The following is a 19,259-nucleotide window of genomic DNA, read 5'->3' as shown; positions in this document are numbered from 1 at the left end:
TTCTACAGATGGGGTGAAAGGTGGGAGGGGAGAAAGGCAAGCTTTTCCTAGTACCTTGCCCCAACTTTGAAGTCCTCTGCAAAGGAGTGGAATTCACTTCCGAGTTTTCTTGATGGGCACCAGTTAAAGGCCTTCTGAAGTAGACTTCTAGGGTCAGACTTGCTCATTCTTTGTACTCCATCAGCCTTAGTACTAATTTGTGAACTTACATCATTACCGTACCATGGCTACAAGACTTAAACCATAAATCTGCAATCTCTGCAGTGTGTTTCTGTTCTGATGTGGTAGCAGGAAAGATCCTGGATGTTAAGTGAAGATCAACCTCAGTTCTGTTATAGCACTTCATTTTGGTAGTGCAAATAGGATTCCATAAATTTAATATTTCTGCATGAGATTTCTAGATACTTATTATTAAGCTACTACATACAAATACTGTAGTTTTCATGTTTTTGTAGTAGCATAAAAATGAAAATTGAATGAAAATGGCTAAGTGAATTTGCGGCCTTCCCATGAAGGTTTAGATTTTGAGCTGTCTTTTTTTAGTAGGAAATGTTTTCTCTAGGACTCTGCTTTAATTGCACCGGTGTAATACGTAACCAAGAGTGGAAATTGCTGTTTCCTGGGTGAGACCTGGGGGACTGTTGCTGGTGAGATTGCTTTAAGTGGTTGGCTTGTACGTGCTATAGCATTAGAGGAGAAGGAACACGAGTTGAGGGCCAAACAGTGCGAGTGATGTTCAGAGTAAGAGGTTCGAGTTGCTTTCTTGCAGCTAACTGGGTTTCTTTTCAGTATCACGTTCACTTGGTGTTTATCACCATTGTGGTAGCTTTAGAGCCAGAACAGATATTGAGGTTAGTGTTGTTTATTCTGACTAGCACCTTAGATCTTCACAGCTTTGCCCAAGGGAATTCGCCTCCGTAGCAGAGTGACAGGATGGTGGTGGGTGAGGGCGTAACACGTAGTGGCAGATTGTTTAGGTCCCAGTCGGATTCTTAAGTCAAGGCAAATATCAGTGATGATGGCAGTGGTAGCCCTCAGAGGGAGAAGAAAATCGTTCAATCTTCAAGATACTTTCTGGAAGGGAAAATGAAAAAGAAATAATTCCAGAAATCTATAAATTTCTTCCCTTGGAAAACTTTTTCATCAAATAGTTTTGTTTCTGAGATTCACTGCTGTGGCAGTTGGAAGGGTAGAAGGGGTACCACAATAGACTTTTCTCTGCATTTCCACAACTGGCAAAGTCCTGGCAAAAAGGAGCATGCCTTTCTGTCATTTTGCTTAAGTGCTTTTGGCATCTACTGAGCAAAGCTATACACTTTGAACCTTTTTAATTTTGATTGATCTTTTCAATCCTGAAGTAGAAAATGGGATGCATTTTCAATGTAAAATTTAAATTAAAATATGAAATGGTGTTTTATAGTTGTTGTATCCTTTATTGGTTTGGTGGGTTAACCTTGGCCTGCTGCCAGACACCCACCCACCTGCTCCCTCTTCTACAGGACGGGGAGCAAATACAATGAAAAGGCTCATGGGTCAAGGTAAAGACAGGGATATCACTTACCAATTACCATCGTGGGCAAAGCAGACTTGACTTGGGGGAAAATTAATTTAATTTATTGCCAATTAAAATAGACATGTATAGTGAGAATCAAAGAGAAAAATTAAAACACCACATTTCCCCCCCCCCCCCCCCCCCACCATTTTCCCAGGACTGATTTCACATCCCAACCGCCAATGGTGCTGGGGATGGATAACAGGATTGTGGTCAGTCTGAAACAGTTCCTCTCTGCTGCTCCTTCCTCCTTACGCTTTCTCCTGCTCCAGCCTGGGCCCTTCCTGTGGTTCTTCAGGAGAATCTGGTCTGGCACAGGGTCCTCCGTGGGCGGCAGTGTGGATATTTGCGCCAGCCTGGTCTCTCCAAGGGGCCCCGCAGGGTGTCTCTGCCCCGGCCGCTGGAGGACTCCCTCCCCTCCTCCTCCAACGCTGGTGCTCACAGGGCCGTTTCTCGCTTTTCCCCTCTCGCTCCTCACTGCCTGTGTGGTGGTTTTGCCCTTTAAGTACATTTTCACTGAGGTGGCCTCCACCTTCGCTGAGGGGCTCCGCTGTGCCCTGGGTGGGGCTGTTGCGGAACCGCCCGGAACCGGCTGGAACCGGCCGCAGCTGGCGTGGGGCAGCGCAGCCTCTCCTCAGAGAGCTCAGCTCTGGAGCCCCCGCAGCCAGCACCTGGGCACGAAAACCCACTACTACAGGTAAAGAAAAAAAGAACACAAAGCATTTTTATTTATTTATTTATTTTTAAATCTTGACTGCTGTAGCCTGGTCATAGGTATCTTTCTCTTGTCTTTCACTCTTTCATTTTTAGGTTATATATAAAACCACGGAGAGAGAGGACAGCACCGTTGCTGTTTAGGCTTAAGGGAAGTGTATGGAGTTGTGTGCGTGCACATACATACTTGCCATTCCTTTTATCACAGGATGTTGTGGAGACCAAGACAAATGTGTGAGGCTGAATATATGATTTCTAAGACCACCTGTGGGATGTCTGGATGGATGGGTTATAATGTGCTGGTGCTGGGTTATAGGGATCAGGCTGGGAGGCCAGCCTGTAAATAATGCATGCCCTGGGCCAGCCGGGTTCAAAGTTCCCATCTCAAGTGCTTACGTGTTACAGTATTAAGTATAAAGTAGTCTTTGGTTCATATTGGTGCACCTTGTCCCATAGGTTGGCTCATGGGCATCCATGTTGCCTCATATGTCCCCCTTTTACTGAAGTTTTCAGAGTAGCTGAACTGTGACTGAAGAGGACCTGCAGAACTGAAAGCTTGTCTGCCAGTTCAGTTTCTTCCCATATGTTCACAAAGCCTTGCACTTAGGTAGGGACTTTACTCACCAAAGCAACTTTTACCAGATTCACGACATTTAGAAGACACCACTGAATTTTATAGGCTTTCCAAGCTGCATTAAAGATATATGCTTTTCCAAAATGTTAACAGAAACATACAAGAAATGTTTGTTTGCTTGTGCAGATGCACACATTTGGAAATCAAAACACAGAAAAATGAAAATGACTCTTAAAAAAAAAGTTGATGGGTCACATTATTTCATCCAGCCCAAATACCAGAAAGACACACGTGCACAGTCACACATGCCATGTGTTTTATTGTTTCTGTGTGTATAATGCAAGATACTACTTAAAGAAAGACTTATAAAGGTATTGTTGGGCTTGACAAATGTGGAGAAAATGTCTGCTATGTGAAGATGGACAGCCAGCTGTGCCTGTGCTCATTTTGAGCACTGCATATCTAGGAGGCTGGGTACTATGGAACGGTCTGTACATTGCAGGGTTGTGCATTCACTCCGCAGCAAATGTACTGGGCTGGAAAGTGAGTGATGCATTGGGGATTGTAAGCCAAGGCGGAGCGAAGTTCCTTGGCACTGAGTGCAGGGTGGTAATTTGGTGCTCTTTTATCCCACAATGAAGTGGGCAAGGGAGGTCCTGGTTATCACCCAGTGCCACATCTCCCATTGACTCCAAGCAGCTTTGCACTGAGCCCTAAACCGGGAAATTTCTCTTCAGTTCGAGAGAAGAATGAACTGACTAATGATTTTAATAACTGTTATGAAGAGCAAAGCATAAATAACAAAAATGTTGTAATTGAAAACAAACAAAACCAAAGCTACACAAACCCCCAAACTAATCCTCTGTCCAAAAGATTTCCTAACCAAGGAGCTGTTCCAGCTCCAAACAGTGCCAGTCATGTTGCTGAGTGTCACTTCTGCGCTGAGCCACTGTCCCTTTAATGTAATGCTGTTTTTCCAAGAAAGGAGGAAAACTCCTCTCCTCTTGCAAAAGTGATCCCAGCCTTCTCCTTTTGCTCTTTTGTTGTGGTTTAACCCCAGTCAGCAGCTAAGCACCACACAGCTGCTTGCTCACTCTCCCCACCCAGTGGGATGGGGGAGAGAATCAGGAAAAAAAAAAAAAGTAAAACCCATGGGTTGAGAAAAAGATAGTTTAATAGGACAGAAAAGAAAGAAAAAAATAGTAATGGTAATAATAATAAGAATGATAATAATAAAAGAATTAGAATATACAAAACAAGTGATGCACAATGCATCTGATGCCCCATCAGTTCCTGAGCAGCGGTCCCCAGCCAGCTTTTTCCCCAGTTTATATAGTGGGCATGACATCACATGGTATGGAATACCGCATTGGCCAGTTTGGGTCAGCTGCCCTGGCTGTGTCTCCTCCCACTTTCTTGTGCCCCTCCAGCCTTCTCGCTGGCAGGGCATGAGAAGCTGAAAAATCCTTGACTTAGTCTAACCACGACTTAGCAACAACTGAAAACATCACTGTGTTATCAACATTCTTCTCATACTGAATCCAAAACACACCACTATACCAGCTACTAGGAAGAAGACTAACTCTATCCCAGCCAAAACCAGGACACTATCCACCCCTTATTCCATACCATTTATGTCATGCCCAGGTCCCACACTTTCTAATACATCCCAGTTAATCACCATCACCTTTCCTGTCTTTTTCTATATGCACACAGATATCATTCCCTTAGTCTGTGGGCCATCCCTATAAAACGTCCATTGAGTTCATTCAGTCCATGACTTTGGGCTCCATCTGTCATAACAGTGTTTCAGGGCAGGAAAGATTGTGTGCTGTGTTGGATTTTTGAATGTTGAAGCCATTTCTGGTTCCATCACTGTCGCGCTTGTCCAGTTCTATCATCACTGCACTTTGATTGGTTTCATCAAAGTTCATTCTTTATTAGTTGGGGTGATTTTTACTGTAATACCCTTCATATGGCATACAGCCACTATAGAAGTGACGATACACTGTATTATATAGCAATTAACATCATACAATTTAATTCATGGGCTATTCTCACCCTAAACCAAATCCCCTTGAGGTATGCATTGGACTTCCCCATCCTCTTGCATTACTCACCAAGCGCACCCAGGTCCTTGAGCAAAAGCAATCCCACAAATGAGTTTGCCTTTGCCTGAGGTGGGAATAACCCAGACTGTTTTCCCTAGCATATTTTTTATGCGTACTGTAGGGACTCTATCCCTTTCTACAGTATGTAAAAGTTTTGATTGGGCAGCGACAGCCTGATTGGCAGATCCTATAGTGTTGACTAACCAGGTGGCTTTTGCTAAATGCGTTATCCCAATGTTTGAAGGTCCTACCACCCATTGTGCTCAATGTAGCCTTTAGCAGTCCATCATATTTGATTTTTCTGGAGGCTGGTGCATGATAGGGGATGTGAAATGCCCGTGTGTCTGTGAGGTTGTTATGGAAACAAGTCCCATTGTCTGACTCAATTCTTACTGGTGTACCGTGTCGCCATAAGACTTGCTTTTAAAGGCCCAGGATAGTGTTCTTGGTGGTGGCATGGGGCACAGGATATACTTCCAGCCATCCTGTGGTTGTTTCCACCATTGTAAGCACATGATGCTTGCCCTGGCGGGTTTGTGAGAGTGTGATATAATCAATCTGCTAGGCCTCCCCATATTTATATTTCAGCTATCGTTCTCCATACCAAAAAGGCTTTAACCGCTTGGCTTGCTTAATTGAGGCACATGTTTCACATTCATGGATAACCTGTGAGATAGTGTCCGTGGTCAAGTCCACCCCTCAATCGCAAGCCCGTCTATATGTTGCATCTCTTCCTTGATGGCCTGAGGTATCATGGGCCCACCGACCTATATATATAATTCACCCTTATGTGGCTAATCCAGATCCACCTAAGCCACTTCAATCTTAGCAGCCTGATGCACCTTTTGGTTGTCTTGATGTTCTTCAGTGGCCCGACTTGGGTACATGAGCATCTACATGACATACTTTCACAACCAGGATCTCTACCCGGGCAGCAATATCTTGCTACAATGCAGCAGCCTAAACACGTTTATCTCTGCACTGCCAGTTGCTCTGCTTCCATTGCTGTAACAACCCCCACAGGGCATTTGCCACCATCCATGATTCAGTATAGCGATAAAGTATTGGCTATTTTTCTTGTTCAGCAATGTCTAAAGCCACCTGGATGTCTTTTGCCTCTGCAAACTGACTCGATTCACCTTATCCTTCAGCAGTTTCTGTGACCTGTCGTAGGGGACTCCATACAGCTGCCTTCCACCTCCGATGCTTTCCTACAATACGGCAGGACCCATCAGTAAACAGGGCATATTGCTTCTCATTTTCTGGTATTTTATTATACAGTGGGGCCTCTTCAGCACGTGGCACCTCCTCCTCTGGTGACATTCTGAAATCTTTGTCTTCTGGCCAGTCCATGATCACTTCCAAGATTCCTGGATGACTGGGGTTTCCTATTTGAGCTCGTTGTGTGATCAGTGCAACCCCCTTACTCCGTGTAGCATCAGTTGCATGATGTGTAGAGGAGACCTTCCCTTTGAACATCCAGCCCAGCACTGGCAGCTGGGGTGCCAGGAGGAGCTGGGCTTCCATACCAATCACTTCCAAAGCAGCTTGAACTCCTTCATAAGCTGCCAGTATCTCTTTTTCAGTTGGAGTATAGCAGGCCTTGGATCCTCTGCATCCCACACTCCAAAACCCTAGGAGTCAACTTCACGTCTCCCCTGGTGCTTTCTGCCAGAGGCTCCAGGTAGAGTCATTCTCCCCTGCTGCAGTGTAGAGCACATTTTTTACATCTTGCCCTGCTTGGACTGGCCCAAGGGCTACTGCATGAACTGTCTCCTGTTTAAATTTTTCAAAGGCTTGTCATTGCTCAGGGCCCCATTTGAAATCATTCTTCTTTTGGGTCACTTTATAGAGAGGCCTTACAATCAGACTGTAATTTGGAACATAAGTCCTTTAAAAACCCACAACACCTAAGAAAGCTTGTGTTTCCTTTTTGCTAGCGGGTGGAGACATAGCTGTTATTTTGTTGCTCACATCCATTGGGATCTGATGACATCCATCTTGCCATTTTATTCCTAAAAATGGAATCTCCTATGTGGGTCCCTTTACCTTATTTGTTTTGTGGCAAAACTGTCTTACAGAAGGATTTGGACTATTTTCTCTTCTTCTGTTGTGTTGCCCGTACGATGATGTCATCAATGCATTGCAGGTGTTCCAGAGCTTCACCCTGTTCTAGTGCGGTCTGGATCAGTCCATGGTAAATGATAGGGCTGCGTTTCCACCCCTGGGGCAGTCGATTCCAGGTGTACTGGAGGACCCTGCAAGTGAAAGCAAACAGTGGCCTGCACTCTGCTGCTAAAGGGATTGAAAAAAACACATTAGCGATATCAGTTGCGGTGTACCACTTGGCTGCCTTTGACTCCAGTTCGTATTGAAATTCTAGCATGTCCAGCATGGCAGCGCTCAGCGGCAGCACAACTTCATTCAGGCCACGATAGTCTACTGTTAGTTTCCACTCTCCATTAGACTTTTGTACTGGCCACATGGGACTGTTAAAGGGTGAGTAAGTCTTGCTGATCATTCCTTGGGTCTCCAGTTGACAAATCAGCTTATGGATGGGAATCAGGGAGTCTTGGTTGGTGTGATATTGCCACCGGTGTACCGTTGTGGTAGTGGTTGGCACCTGTTGTTCTTCAGCCCTCAGGAAGCCCACAGTAGAAGGGTCCTCCGACAGACCGGGCAAGGTAGACAACTGCTTAATTTTCTCTGTCTCCAAGGCAGCTATACCAAAAGCCCACGGGTGCTCTTTTGGGTGCTTGAAATACCCTCTCCTGAGATAGTCTACGTAAGGAACGTATGGAGCCTCTGGGCGAGTCATAATGGGGTGGTTTTGCCACTCATTTGCAGTTAGGCTTACTTCCACCTCCAACAGAGTTAACTGTTGGGCTCCCCCTGTCACTCCAGAAATATGAATGGTTTCTGCCCCCTTATAGCTTGATGGCGTTAAGGTACACTGTGCACCAATAACTACTAGAGCCTTATGCTCCTGTGGGTCTGACGTGCCAGGCCATCAAATCCACACAGTCCAGTAAACCAGTTGTCCCTCTCCTCCACCTGGCTGGAGGCAGGACCCCTCTAGTACTGGTTATAGGATTCCCTACTCATTTCTTGTAAAAATGGATTAGAATTTCTTTCCAAAGGGTCAGGTTTATTTCCTTCCTCCCACACTGCTTAAATGTTAATGCAAATCATGTGGGGCGGTCATTGACTTCTAGCTGATGGTGTTGTGTTCCTTTTTGCTGCCTCCCACTTTTCTTCTGGAGACAGAATTGACCCCAACAGCTGCTATGTTTGTCAGAGACATTCTTTCTTATATTTCTTTGCTTCTGGGGCTCAAAACCACCAGAGAGTGGTGAAGCTGGAGTATGAAACAACAAATGAATGGCTGAGTTACAGGGTGAGCAGCTGTAGGACATTTAGAGAGGCTAAGGAAATAAAAAAGAAACCTGCTGAGATCGTCTCCTGAGAACAACCAAAAATATATTGATTATTCTTGTGGTGCTGTTAGGTGTGATTTATCATTGGGGAAACTGAGCATTTCGAAGAATTCAGGAAATTAAAAAAATAACTCAGGTATGGTCTCAAGGACTCCCAAACATCTTTGAAATTAAAAGTCTATGTTTGGGTGTATATATATAATGCATCTACCTAATTAAAAAAAAAAAAAAAAAAGCTTGGATTTAGTTTCCAGTCTCCTTTCAGTGTGTAAACTTTTTATTTCAAAACAAAGATTTAAACTGTCTCTAGCAATTGGATCCTGCTGTGTTTAGTATTACCCCTGCTGTGTGTTTTCAGATCTAGATAAGACATTGAACTGAGGTCCTGACCTTTTATGGTCTTTAAAATTCCCAGAACCCATTTTGAAAGGGCGTAATTTTTATTTCCTGTTTATTAAATGCAGTCACTGCACAAACAGAGAAAAGATCCTGATTGACCCATGTTGTTTATGGCTGAAGGAAGTGGCCAAAGTAGTGTGGTTTCAATACTGGCGGATTAACGCGCATTAAGTTCAGTGTAGTTGGGATCTAAGTCTCCCTTCCACCTATCTGTAATTTGAAGGGGACTCGGCACATTTTCATACCCTCACTGGAGAAGGTTGCTGGATTTAATCCTGGCCTCTTTTCCATACTTTATTGGTTTTGAACATCTCTTTCAGTCAGGGTAGATGCAGTCCCGAATAGTTAAGAGATTAAAAAAAAAAAACCAAAACGAAACCTCCCAAAATCCCCCAGAGCAAAGCCTAATAAACACCATTTGTTAGCACTTTACCATTGTTTGGCACGGTTAAGGCTTGTATCAAGTGTAATGCAGGGTGCAATTGGCTTTACCTTGTGAATGGACCCCCACTGTTGTTCTTATTGCCCCAGGGGGACATTTATCACAAGTGAGAGAGCAATTACAGTGCAGTTTAACTCGCTGTAGTAAATCTTAGTTTTTAAAAAGAGAGCTAACTTTGTTGTTGCAGGTTTGGCTGCATGTCATTAGTTTTGCAGCCCTTGTGCAGTCTGCTATATGGCCTGGTACGGAGACCTAGTGACGCTGCCTCCTTTAATTATAGATTGTGCTTATTTATAATGTATGACCAATTTTAATAAAAGGATATGCTTTAAAAATTAATGGCCTTTTGTTCCTACATATGGGACCCAGTTTAAGGATCTTTATTTCTATTTTTTCCTCTGTGCCCTGCCACCCCCTTCTGCTGCAGCGAACCTGCGTCCAGGGGCTGAACAGAAAGTGGTGTTCATCACTGCACGAGTCCACCCTGGGGAAACACCATCTTCCTTTGTGTGCCAAGGTGAGTGTCTGCATGAAGATGGCAGAACTGATGAGATCTGATTTCTTATCGATGCATGTATTGGGTTTGCATGGCTTTGGATCTGATAGAAGGCTGAGTTCACACAACAGTTTTTTCCACTGTGAGGATATTAGCAGAACCTCTCACCTCTGCCCAGCTGCCTCTCTTCTTGGAGGCAGTCGGAATATATTACCTCTGTGTCTTGTGAATGTTTGCTGAACTTGGTCAGAACTGGACAGTTGGCTCTGAAGCTATTTGGGAAGAATTCACAGTCACACTCGTACATAAGCAATGTGATCAGGTAAGGCTCCTTTTCTTAGGAAAACAGGCTGGAAAAGCTCTGGGAGTGGTTTTCTGTTAAGTGCTTATGTTTTCTTGCTGCCTACTATCTTCAGCTTCTTTTCCACCACAAAGCAGTGACCCTAGTTCTCCAATTTAATTCTAAGAGTCTTCTATTTGTCTGAAGCTGCTGCTCTGAGGAGTGCAGCTCCCAGTGGCTGACAGCTGTTCCCTGCACAAAGCATTCCTGCTAAAAATAGAAAGCAAATTGCCCAGCTTGTATTTATAAAGAGTTGTAAATCTCAGGCTTGCGGGTACAAATAAATAAATAATCCTGGCATGCGTTCCTATAACTTCATTGTATAGGTCTGAAATATTGTACTTACGGTATGTGACTTTCTGTGGTGGTAAATTGTTGATGGTGTAAATCAACATAACTTCCTTGAAGCCAAGGCGATATTCTAATTTACTACAGCAGCTTGGATCTGGCCCTGCCTAGCCAATGAGTTGCATCAATCAAGCATATGCAGAGTTTATTACGTTGGCTGCTTGTAATGCCGCAGATTGGTTTGCAACTGGCCCTGTTGGTACCTAAAGACCTCGGTGGGAGAGGTCTGGCACAGTTTCATGGTCTTCTCTGTGTGCTCCTCATCCTGGCAAGGTCCTGTGTCTGGCATCTCTCTAAGGCAAAAGGTCAACAGCTGTCACTTCTGCTAGCTAGCCCAATGGGCTAACAGGACACTGGGCCTCTTCTTGCTGGCCCATGGAGTAGCAAAGGTAAAACCCTTCCTTTAATAAAATGGTACTTCAGACTGAGAGCAGGAAAACTCAGTGAGTTTCCCATCTCCTGTGGTGGCATAGTCAATGCAGGGCATTATAGTACACATGATGTTTGTTAATGAATATGCATTTTTAATTGGATGCTTGGATTCTCTTTGTGGCTGCTGGCATAGCCCTGTGAAATGAGGGCTGAGGCATGCTGCTGAGGTGGTACTTTGTAAATGACGTTATTTTATTTTGATAATGGAGATTTTATTCAAAAGGAAAAAAAAAGGGACTGTGAAAAAGCAGGTGGCATGCTTAGCCTGATGAAACAACAGGATGGAAGTCATGCTCTGATTGTCTCAGAGAAACTTTGTGTTTTGTAGGAAAAAATTAAAACAAAAAGAGAGGGGAAAAGATAAGAAAAAGAAAGGATCGGTCTTGGAGAAGCACATCAGAAACTTGCTGTGACTGCAGTTATAATGCACGCTTGACTCGCTTGGGAATGCATGGATTTGAAGGCACTGAACTCCGCTGTGCATTGAGCCATTCTGCCCAGCGCAGATGAAGCTGCCTTGTGTGTGCAATTAGTGTAAGACAAGTAGAAATGGCAAACATTTCAAGGCCATTGCTGCGTTGTTTCTAGCATTGCCAAATGTGAAATTGGGTGCTTGCTCCGTCTTTGGTAAACTTTTGTGTGGGAGGGTCAAAAGAAGGGATAAAAAGGATCCCTTTGGCAGTCAAGTGAGAGCACAATGAGGAATTTTATTTCTGGAGTCTTGGGAAGCATTTTGGCAGAGTTAGGTGTTGCAGATTTAATATCCAAATGCCAGCCCAGTGCATATGGAACATGTCAGGATTTTTTTTTTTCTTGGTAGAGAGATTTCTTCTTGAATGTTTGATTATGCTCACCACCTGAAGTATTAAGATATGGAAGCTAATCCCAAAGATTCCCCAGGTGCAAGCAGCACCTCGTATATGGAAGATAAGAACTGTGACTGCCCAGGCCTGGAGAATCAACCTATAGGGCAATAGATAATGAGTTACAAGCTTTCTTGTTCTCTTCTTCATTTTTTCAGTCGATCTTGGGTTTCATTCAGTTCAGGCTCTGTCTTCCTCTTTAAAGCTCTAAGCTCATAACTGATTCCTTACTCATTTTTCTACCTGTCTTTGAGCTAGCCAAGTCTCTTCCAGACCTCTTTGCCCTGCTTTCTGCTAGGGATATATAGCTATGTGTAGTCCAAACATCAGCTTCCTGGGGCCTGAGAGAAGCTCCCTATTACATCTTCCATTTTTTTGATAAGGCAACATACCCTGAGAAGCAAATTGTCTAGCCTTGATACATCAGGATATACTTGGTCCTGTCTATTGGTCCTTTGTCCTACACTTTACCCACAGATTAAATCTAAACAAGGATCTTTGTGTTCCTGTGGGAAAAGACCATAAGGTCGTCTTCCCATCCAGAGCTGTACTGTTTCTGTGTCACCCTTCTTCATATTCCATTATGAATAATCCACTGAAAACTGAATTTTGGATACAAATACCCTGTATTCCTGCAGATGTACAAGTATTGTAAACTTGGATACGCACCTCTGTCTCCTTACAGCTGTGGAGTGCTTGCAGCAGTAGCCAGACCTCCCTAGAATCATTAGGCACCTCATCCAGCAGTTAAAACCAAGTGCTATAATATTTCACACACGGTGCAGCTGCTGAGCTGTAGCTCACTTCCTTAAAAGGCAGACAAAACCCCAGAGGGCCTCTTCATAGAAAGATGGATTAAGAACCTTTTGTTTCTGTTTTGGTGTTTTAAGAGTTATTACGATGCTTCAGGTTAGCCTTTTTAGGAAGTTTTGCTGATAGTTCTTAACTGCTTGTTGTGAAGTTCAGGGACAGAGATGGAGAGTTAGTCACCAGAGAGTATATTCGCATGAATACCCTTTATATCCAAAGGTAGGACAGCGCTCTCCTCCTCAGGCTGCGACGGTCATCATGAACATTGATGCTTGTGTCATGTTTGGGGATGAGTAAGTAAGAGTAGGGTCTAGGATGAAGAGGTCTGTTGTTTTCACTTTGCTCTTATAGACCATTTTCTAACCAACCGGAGTCACTGCTGCTCCTGCAGGGCTTTTATAGTGCAACACAAAACAGCGTGAATTCATCTTACAGCTTGAACTCATCTCTCATGGGCTGTTCGCATTTCTGAGGAATTTTTCTGAAGTTGTGGTTTTAGATTCTTTTCCTTTCTTAGATATTTTTCCTCATTTTCCTCCCACCAGTATTTTTAAGAAAACGTATGCTATTTTCTGTCTTCCACATTATACTGCTAAGGCAAGTAAATTATTGACTCTTACAGATAGAGTCAGATGTCAGATAATGCCTGTATATGTATGTAGTGTGCACAAATATGCGTGTGTAAAATCTGTACAAGTCCCTACCCTCTAAACACTGGTGATAAGCCAGCTTTTCAAAGGCTTGGATTTTATTCAGGATCTGGCAATAGGAGTATTTTTTTCCCCATTATTTTTACAGTCTTATTTTCCTTCCTTTGGCTGCTAGATTTTATTTCCTTTGTGGTAGATAAGCAACTGTCCTTCACTATTCATGTGCGTAGAAAGTTGTGGGAGTTGTGTGGCGACTACTATGTTTAAGTTTGTCCTGTAGGCTTTGGCTTTTGCCAGCAGTCAGTAATTGCAAGCTTAAACATGTCTAGATGTACTTAGACATGTACTTTCATCATAGACTTAGCATGTTCTATTAGTAGGCTGTTGTTTGTTGTCTTTTTAACACATTTGCCAGTGTGGCATCCGCTCTGCCATCTAAACGCAAAAATGAAAATTTGTACCCTAAGCATTTTACTTTAATACAGTTTGCCAGTCTGGGAGCCCAGAATGGAAGACCCAGTGCAAGAAGGGAGGGAGAGGGATCCCACAGCTGGGTTTGCAGTTGCTGAGCATCTTGTGCTAAGTGTGATTTGACCTGAAGCTGACCTTGAAGCTTATGGGCTGAATAGGGAACAGCCATTAAAAAGAAAATATAAGGAAAACAGACACCTGGGACTCTTATCCATAAGAAATAGAGCAAAAATGACTTTTCAATCAATCTTTTTTCATTACAGCTGCTTAAATGAATGCTCCCTCTCGCTTCACCTTAAATCAGATGAAATGAAATGAAAAACCAGACTACACTGGGCAATGTCTCTTGGTTTTCTGTTAACATTCTTAGTTTGTGTTTTTAATCCCTACCCTCTTGCCAGCAGAGGGAAGGAAAAAAATCTGAAAACTTTCATACGAATTTTGTTTCAAGTTTAAAGAATGGGGCAGAAGGGGACAGACTGCCTCAAAACAAGGCTCCCACCAGCTGTCTCGGGAGTCCTGCTGTTGCACAATAACTCACTGGGCTAGTGGGTAATTGAACTTGCTCTCTATGTGACCAAGGTGCTCCGTGTGCTATGAAGGATTTTATTCCTGGATAGATTCCAACATGGCCTCTTAAAAGTGGTGGCAGTTTTCTAGTTCACTTCATGGAGGCAATGCCTTCAAATCCTTTGAATTTGATCTTGTAGCATCCCTGAAAGAGTTAGTAAGAGTGTGAAGTGGGACTTGGTTTTTTTTTGCTTGTGGGAAAGGCAGTTGTATGTGTGAGAAGAGTAATTTTGAAACTTGTTGCTCCTACTTGGAATTTTAGCCAACTTCTGTCTTTTATTATGAAGAAAGAGGAGGAATGAGCTGTTGGGGTTAAAAACTGCTTTTCTGTTTCCGTCACTAAGCATAAATTTTTTGACCATTGGGGCATAAGTGATAGTAACTGAAAGACAGGACAGGGCATGTTTTAAATGCAAGAGTAAATGCAGCTAATGAAGTCTTTACATGTGAGAAGAACCTTTCTGAAGTAACAGAGGTAATGACCTTGCTTAGCTGTTTCCAGGGGATAAATTTCTCCTAAAGAAATGAAACTGAATTCTGTAGGCATTGGTATAGGATGCTTTTGGTAACAGCAGCTGTACTGGCGGAAAACACTGAACCCAGAAAGTGCCTGTTGTGGTAATGATGGGGCCCTCAGAAGCTTGAGGGCATCATCTGCCGGACTTTGTATCGGACTGAATTCACATCTGAATAAATGCATGGGTTGCATCAGTTCTGACCTTACTTAATCTGTTGTATTCTTCCTTCTAGCAAGCCAAATCATCTTAATTTCTCGGTTATATTTCCTACCAGAGGAGGAAACAAAATAGGATTCCATAGAGAGTGGGGATCTTACACATGCATGTTTGTTATATTACTGTAAAGTCTTGCTTCTGTCTTCTCTGCCAAATGAAAGAGACTGGAAGCAAACACTTCTGCTTTCCTGGCTACTTCTAGACTCAAAGTGAATGCCTCCATATGTAAAAAGGCTTAGTTTGTAATGCAGGTTGGTGGATGCAGGAAAGTGGTCTCTGCCTTGGCCATGCAGCAGACCTGTGAGCGCTCTCTGATGTGGGAATGCCATTGCCAGTGTTTCAGTTTGTGGGCCGAGTTGCTAATACTGCAGAGAACTGAACCAAACAGAAGCTCCACTTTAAGGGAGTTTTATACTCTCTTGCCACCCCAAAGATACAAAGACACAGAGCTTCCACTCACTTTCAATACTTGTATCCTTTGCAAACCTCCTCTTCTGGCTGCAGTCCATAGGAAAATGCATCTGATACTGCACAGTTCCACCCTAGAGGTGACTGCTCTTGGTCAAAAAAAAAGAGCAAAATCTTTCTATAGAATGAATGGTATTCTGCATGCATAAGATGATATGCATAAGTTGTGGCAGGAGAGGATGGGGACACTCTCCTCTTCATTTAGCTGCAGCTTAGCACTTATAAGCAGTGAGGGAACATGGTGAACAGAAGCTGCAGTTCATGGTCTCATTTATAGGGGTTCAGGAAACCGAATGATAAGAAGCAGACAGACAACAGAATTCAACAGCCCAACCATAAAATGGGCTGCAGGGCTCTCTTAAAGTTGTTAGACTGCATTCATCCTTCTCACTAAGGTTTGTTTTTTTTTTTTTTTTCTTTAAGTGCACAGCTCCTAAGCTTTTAATACAAAGGGAAACACACTCTCCTTGACTTCTAAAGCAACATGAAAAACACTATTGTCTGTCCCTTGTAAATCTCCTGGATGGGATTTTAGTGTGAAGTATCCCAGGAGAGAGAGAGGTTGTTCTGAGAATATAAAACATCCATATTGGAGTAACAGAAATAAAAGCTCCTCTTAAAATTGTGTTGATGTAAATAGACTGTTAGAAGAATTTCTGCTACCCAAAGTGACATTAGATATTACAAGATACCACAGGTTTTGAATCAATTCAGTATGGTGTCAGGCAGGTATGAGAGGTTATACACTTAGTTTCCTGAGCTGGAGGAAATTTATAATGAGGCTAAATTTCTCTGGCTATAGAGTTATGTGATTCATTCTCTTACTACATATACTTTCTGGATGTGCCAGGAAACCCCTGCACAGAAGAGAAGAAAGTGTGATAGTGGCAGGGTGGGCAGAGTGGCTGTGCAGAGGCTGGGGGCTGCGGTCTGCAAAGGGAAGAAGGAATCCCTAGAGCTCTGGAGACTCGGGCTGCCTCTGAGGGAGGAGTTGCATCGTCTGCGGAGAAGGCAGTTGCGTGGCTGGGACACCCCTTCCCACCAACAGCAGAAGTTGCTGCCTCGTCTCTTCCATCCTATCAGTAGTAGCGGGAACGGAAAATTGCACTCGCCAGGCAGGCTCACCCCCCAAGCCTAGCCCTGCGTGCTCATCTTGCATCTTCCAGTGGGAGGAATAGGTCAGTCCTAACTCCTCATCCCTGGGACAACAAGGTCAGCTTTGCCTATGCAGCGAAGAAACGTCAAGTGGCTTTGTTTGATTCAGTTTGCCCTTTGCCCAGGGCAGGCCTTTGACTACCTCTGCTTAACTAATCCTCTTTACAATAATCAGAGAGCTAAAGGAGCCCTTGGTCTTCAAGAGGGAGAATTCAGAAAGGCTTCACTATACAACAGCAGGCAAATTTGCTTTGTCTCCGAGTGGGATTGCCCAATTAATCTCTTAAATATACTGGTTTTGCAATGTTTCTTGACTGCTCATACTTTCGAATAACATTAGCTTAAAGATCATTTCCTTCCAGCCCTAACCAACCTGCCTCTAGGGCAAAGCACATCATCTTTGTAACAGCACACTGTGGCACTTTGCTGATGTCTGAGGATAGGAAAAAGAGAAAATATTGATTCAGCTGAACTTCATGGTCACTTGGCTTTCCTTAATATGGACTGTTTTTCTCACTAGAAATGGCAGTCCAAGTGGATTTTGAAGATGCTTATCCATATCTTCCCAGTTATCAATTAGGTCAGGGCCATTTTCTGTGTGTGTTGGTCTGTATGGCCGTAGGCAGCAAGTCCTGCACTTTTAGGGAGCAGTATTATGCCCATGCAACAGATCTCTGGGCCTACATGGGAGAGCAAGTCCTCTGGAAGTGTTAGCTAATACACTGTTCGTGGCATTGCCTGCTGAGTCCGTGGCTGTGAAGCAGTCCAGTTGGCCAAGAGCATCCAGAGTAGCATGCGTGCAAGTTTCCCCCCAACTGGACTTTGCATGCATGGCTCAAACACTGCTGGAGCATCTGTTGCTAGTGGGGAAAGCCCAGGCAGAAAGCTTGAAGTCCTGCCTCAGTTGAATTAGACCAGGGCACGAATATGCAAAACTCAGAACAGAGCTGTGAAGTCCACAGGAAGTTTGGGGTTGTCTTTAGATCTCATTTGCATGGCTTTTGTTAATGAAAAAAGAAACAGCTTCTAGTAGGTGACCATCATTAATTTCAAGGAATCTAAGTTGTGAGATGAAGCCCTTTCTGTAAGTGTAGCAGCATGTGAGATCTGTACTGATCAAGCTGCAAGTGTTGTAGTAGTATGTCAGGCTTCACAATTAGGAATTTCTTCTAGTTTTTATACTTTTCTTTAAGCCTTTTCCATTCTCCTTCAGTAGTGTCCCAGCTCTTCCTCACAACTGATATTAATCTTGCTGGTCTATTGTTTCCGGCTTTGTCTTCTGACCCTTTGTTCTTCGCCTGCCCTGGTTCAGTTCAGCTGAATTGATTTTTTTGTTTTCATTTTTTTTTCACAGTTCTTTTGTCTCCAAGATGCCCTGCACTTGCCTTCTTGCTCCTTCTGCATTGCTATAGCTGCTGCTCTGAGGAGCCAGCATTCATGTGTGACTAGGACTTGGCCACTGGAAACTTTTCTTTGACACAAGGGCACCTGGGTGAAATTCTTCCTTTGCCCTTGCACAGATTGCTCACGTGCTCAGTGTGTGCCTGTCACAAGGTATTGTGTACATGTTTATAAGAGACACGTCTCCTTGACTTTAGAGGTTGTCTTTGCTCTTTCAATGCCGTCCTGCTTCTCTGGACTCTGAGGATGGAGAGGAGATGTAATGGGGCACATGCCCCAGCACATTCTTTACCAGTCCTGCTTAATTTTGCCTAGGAAGAAATGCAGGCACAAATTGCTTTGCTGGGGCCCTAATGCATGGGCAAACTTCTGTTAAACACTTGGTAGACAGGAAGTGTGGATTTAGGGTGGTTTTGAACAGTGGCACAGAACTCTAAAAAGTCACCGTCCCCAGGAAGGTTGGTTCCTTAGTGACAGATGTGGCCCCTAAGTGACAATTTCCAGGTGTGCCCTATAGTGTTAGTTCAAGGGTCCAATTACTTATTACGTGATCAGCAACTGGTAATACATCCCTGGTATCCATGCTCTGATTTGGAGGTTACTGTTTAGTCTTTGCTGCTGTTAAATGTAAAAGATAATTGGAGGTGGACGAAAAATAATTAATTTTTATTTTTTTAAAGCCACATGTTCTCAAAGAGAATGCTTTATTTGAAATTTCATACAAGCTCACTTTTATTTTTCTCTTATTTTCCCTTTCTCTCTTTTTTTCTTGTCTCCCCATTTTTTGTCACTTTTATCACTTGAAGGAAAAAAAACATTGTGGGGGGAGGGAAGAAACAAAGAAAGGTAAAAATCTGTTTCAGTGTTCAGTTAAAAAAAGAGGAAAGGAAAAGCCTGTAAGTCATCTTATGACAAAATTTCTTCAAAATTTTCAAAATTTACTTCAAAATTTTCAGGCAGTGGTACAGTGTGTAGGCAAAATATTGCAAAGCATATTGCCTTATGTTATGGTCAAGCATAAGCCAGGTCTTTGAGTGACTACAGAACAGATGTGGCACAGACAATAACGACAGGGTGAGTTCTTGTTCACCAGGGCCTCCACCTACCCAAAAAAGGAGCTATTTCCAGCATCGCTGAAAGAGTTCAGTTTCCATGGTTATTACATTTCTACTGCCATGGTGGCTTTTGTATGGCACTAGTCACCATTGCAGCCAATCCCCTTACAAACACCAGTGCTTGGTGTCCTAACAGCAAAGTGAGAACAGGAGGGTGGCTAATTCCCTGGTACAGGA

At 43.4% G+C, this 19,259-nt stretch overlaps 1 protein-coding gene across 2 annotated transcripts in view; it reads left to right on the top strand.

Annotated features, from left to right (window-relative positions):
* BEND5 (BEN domain containing 5) overlaps window positions 1–19,259 on the top strand; it is a 979,469-nt gene that overhangs the window by 740,065 nt on the left and 220,145 nt on the right. For both annotated transcript variants that reach the window (XM_030032521.2, XM_030032519.2), the window contains exon 7: window positions 9,657–9,746. In XM_030032521.2, the coding sequence (XP_029888381.1) occupies window positions 9,657–9,746 (90 nt within the window). The remainder of the gene's footprint in view (window positions 1–9,656; window positions 9,747–19,259) is intronic.

Source organism: Aquila chrysaetos, chromosome 12, assembly GCF_900496995.4.
Source record: "Aquila chrysaetos chrysaetos chromosome 12, bAquChr1.4, whole genome shotgun sequence".
NCBI lineage: Eukaryota > Metazoa > Chordata > Aves > Accipitriformes > Accipitridae > Aquila > Aquila chrysaetos.
This window is presented reverse-complemented; position numbering and strand designations above follow the sequence as displayed.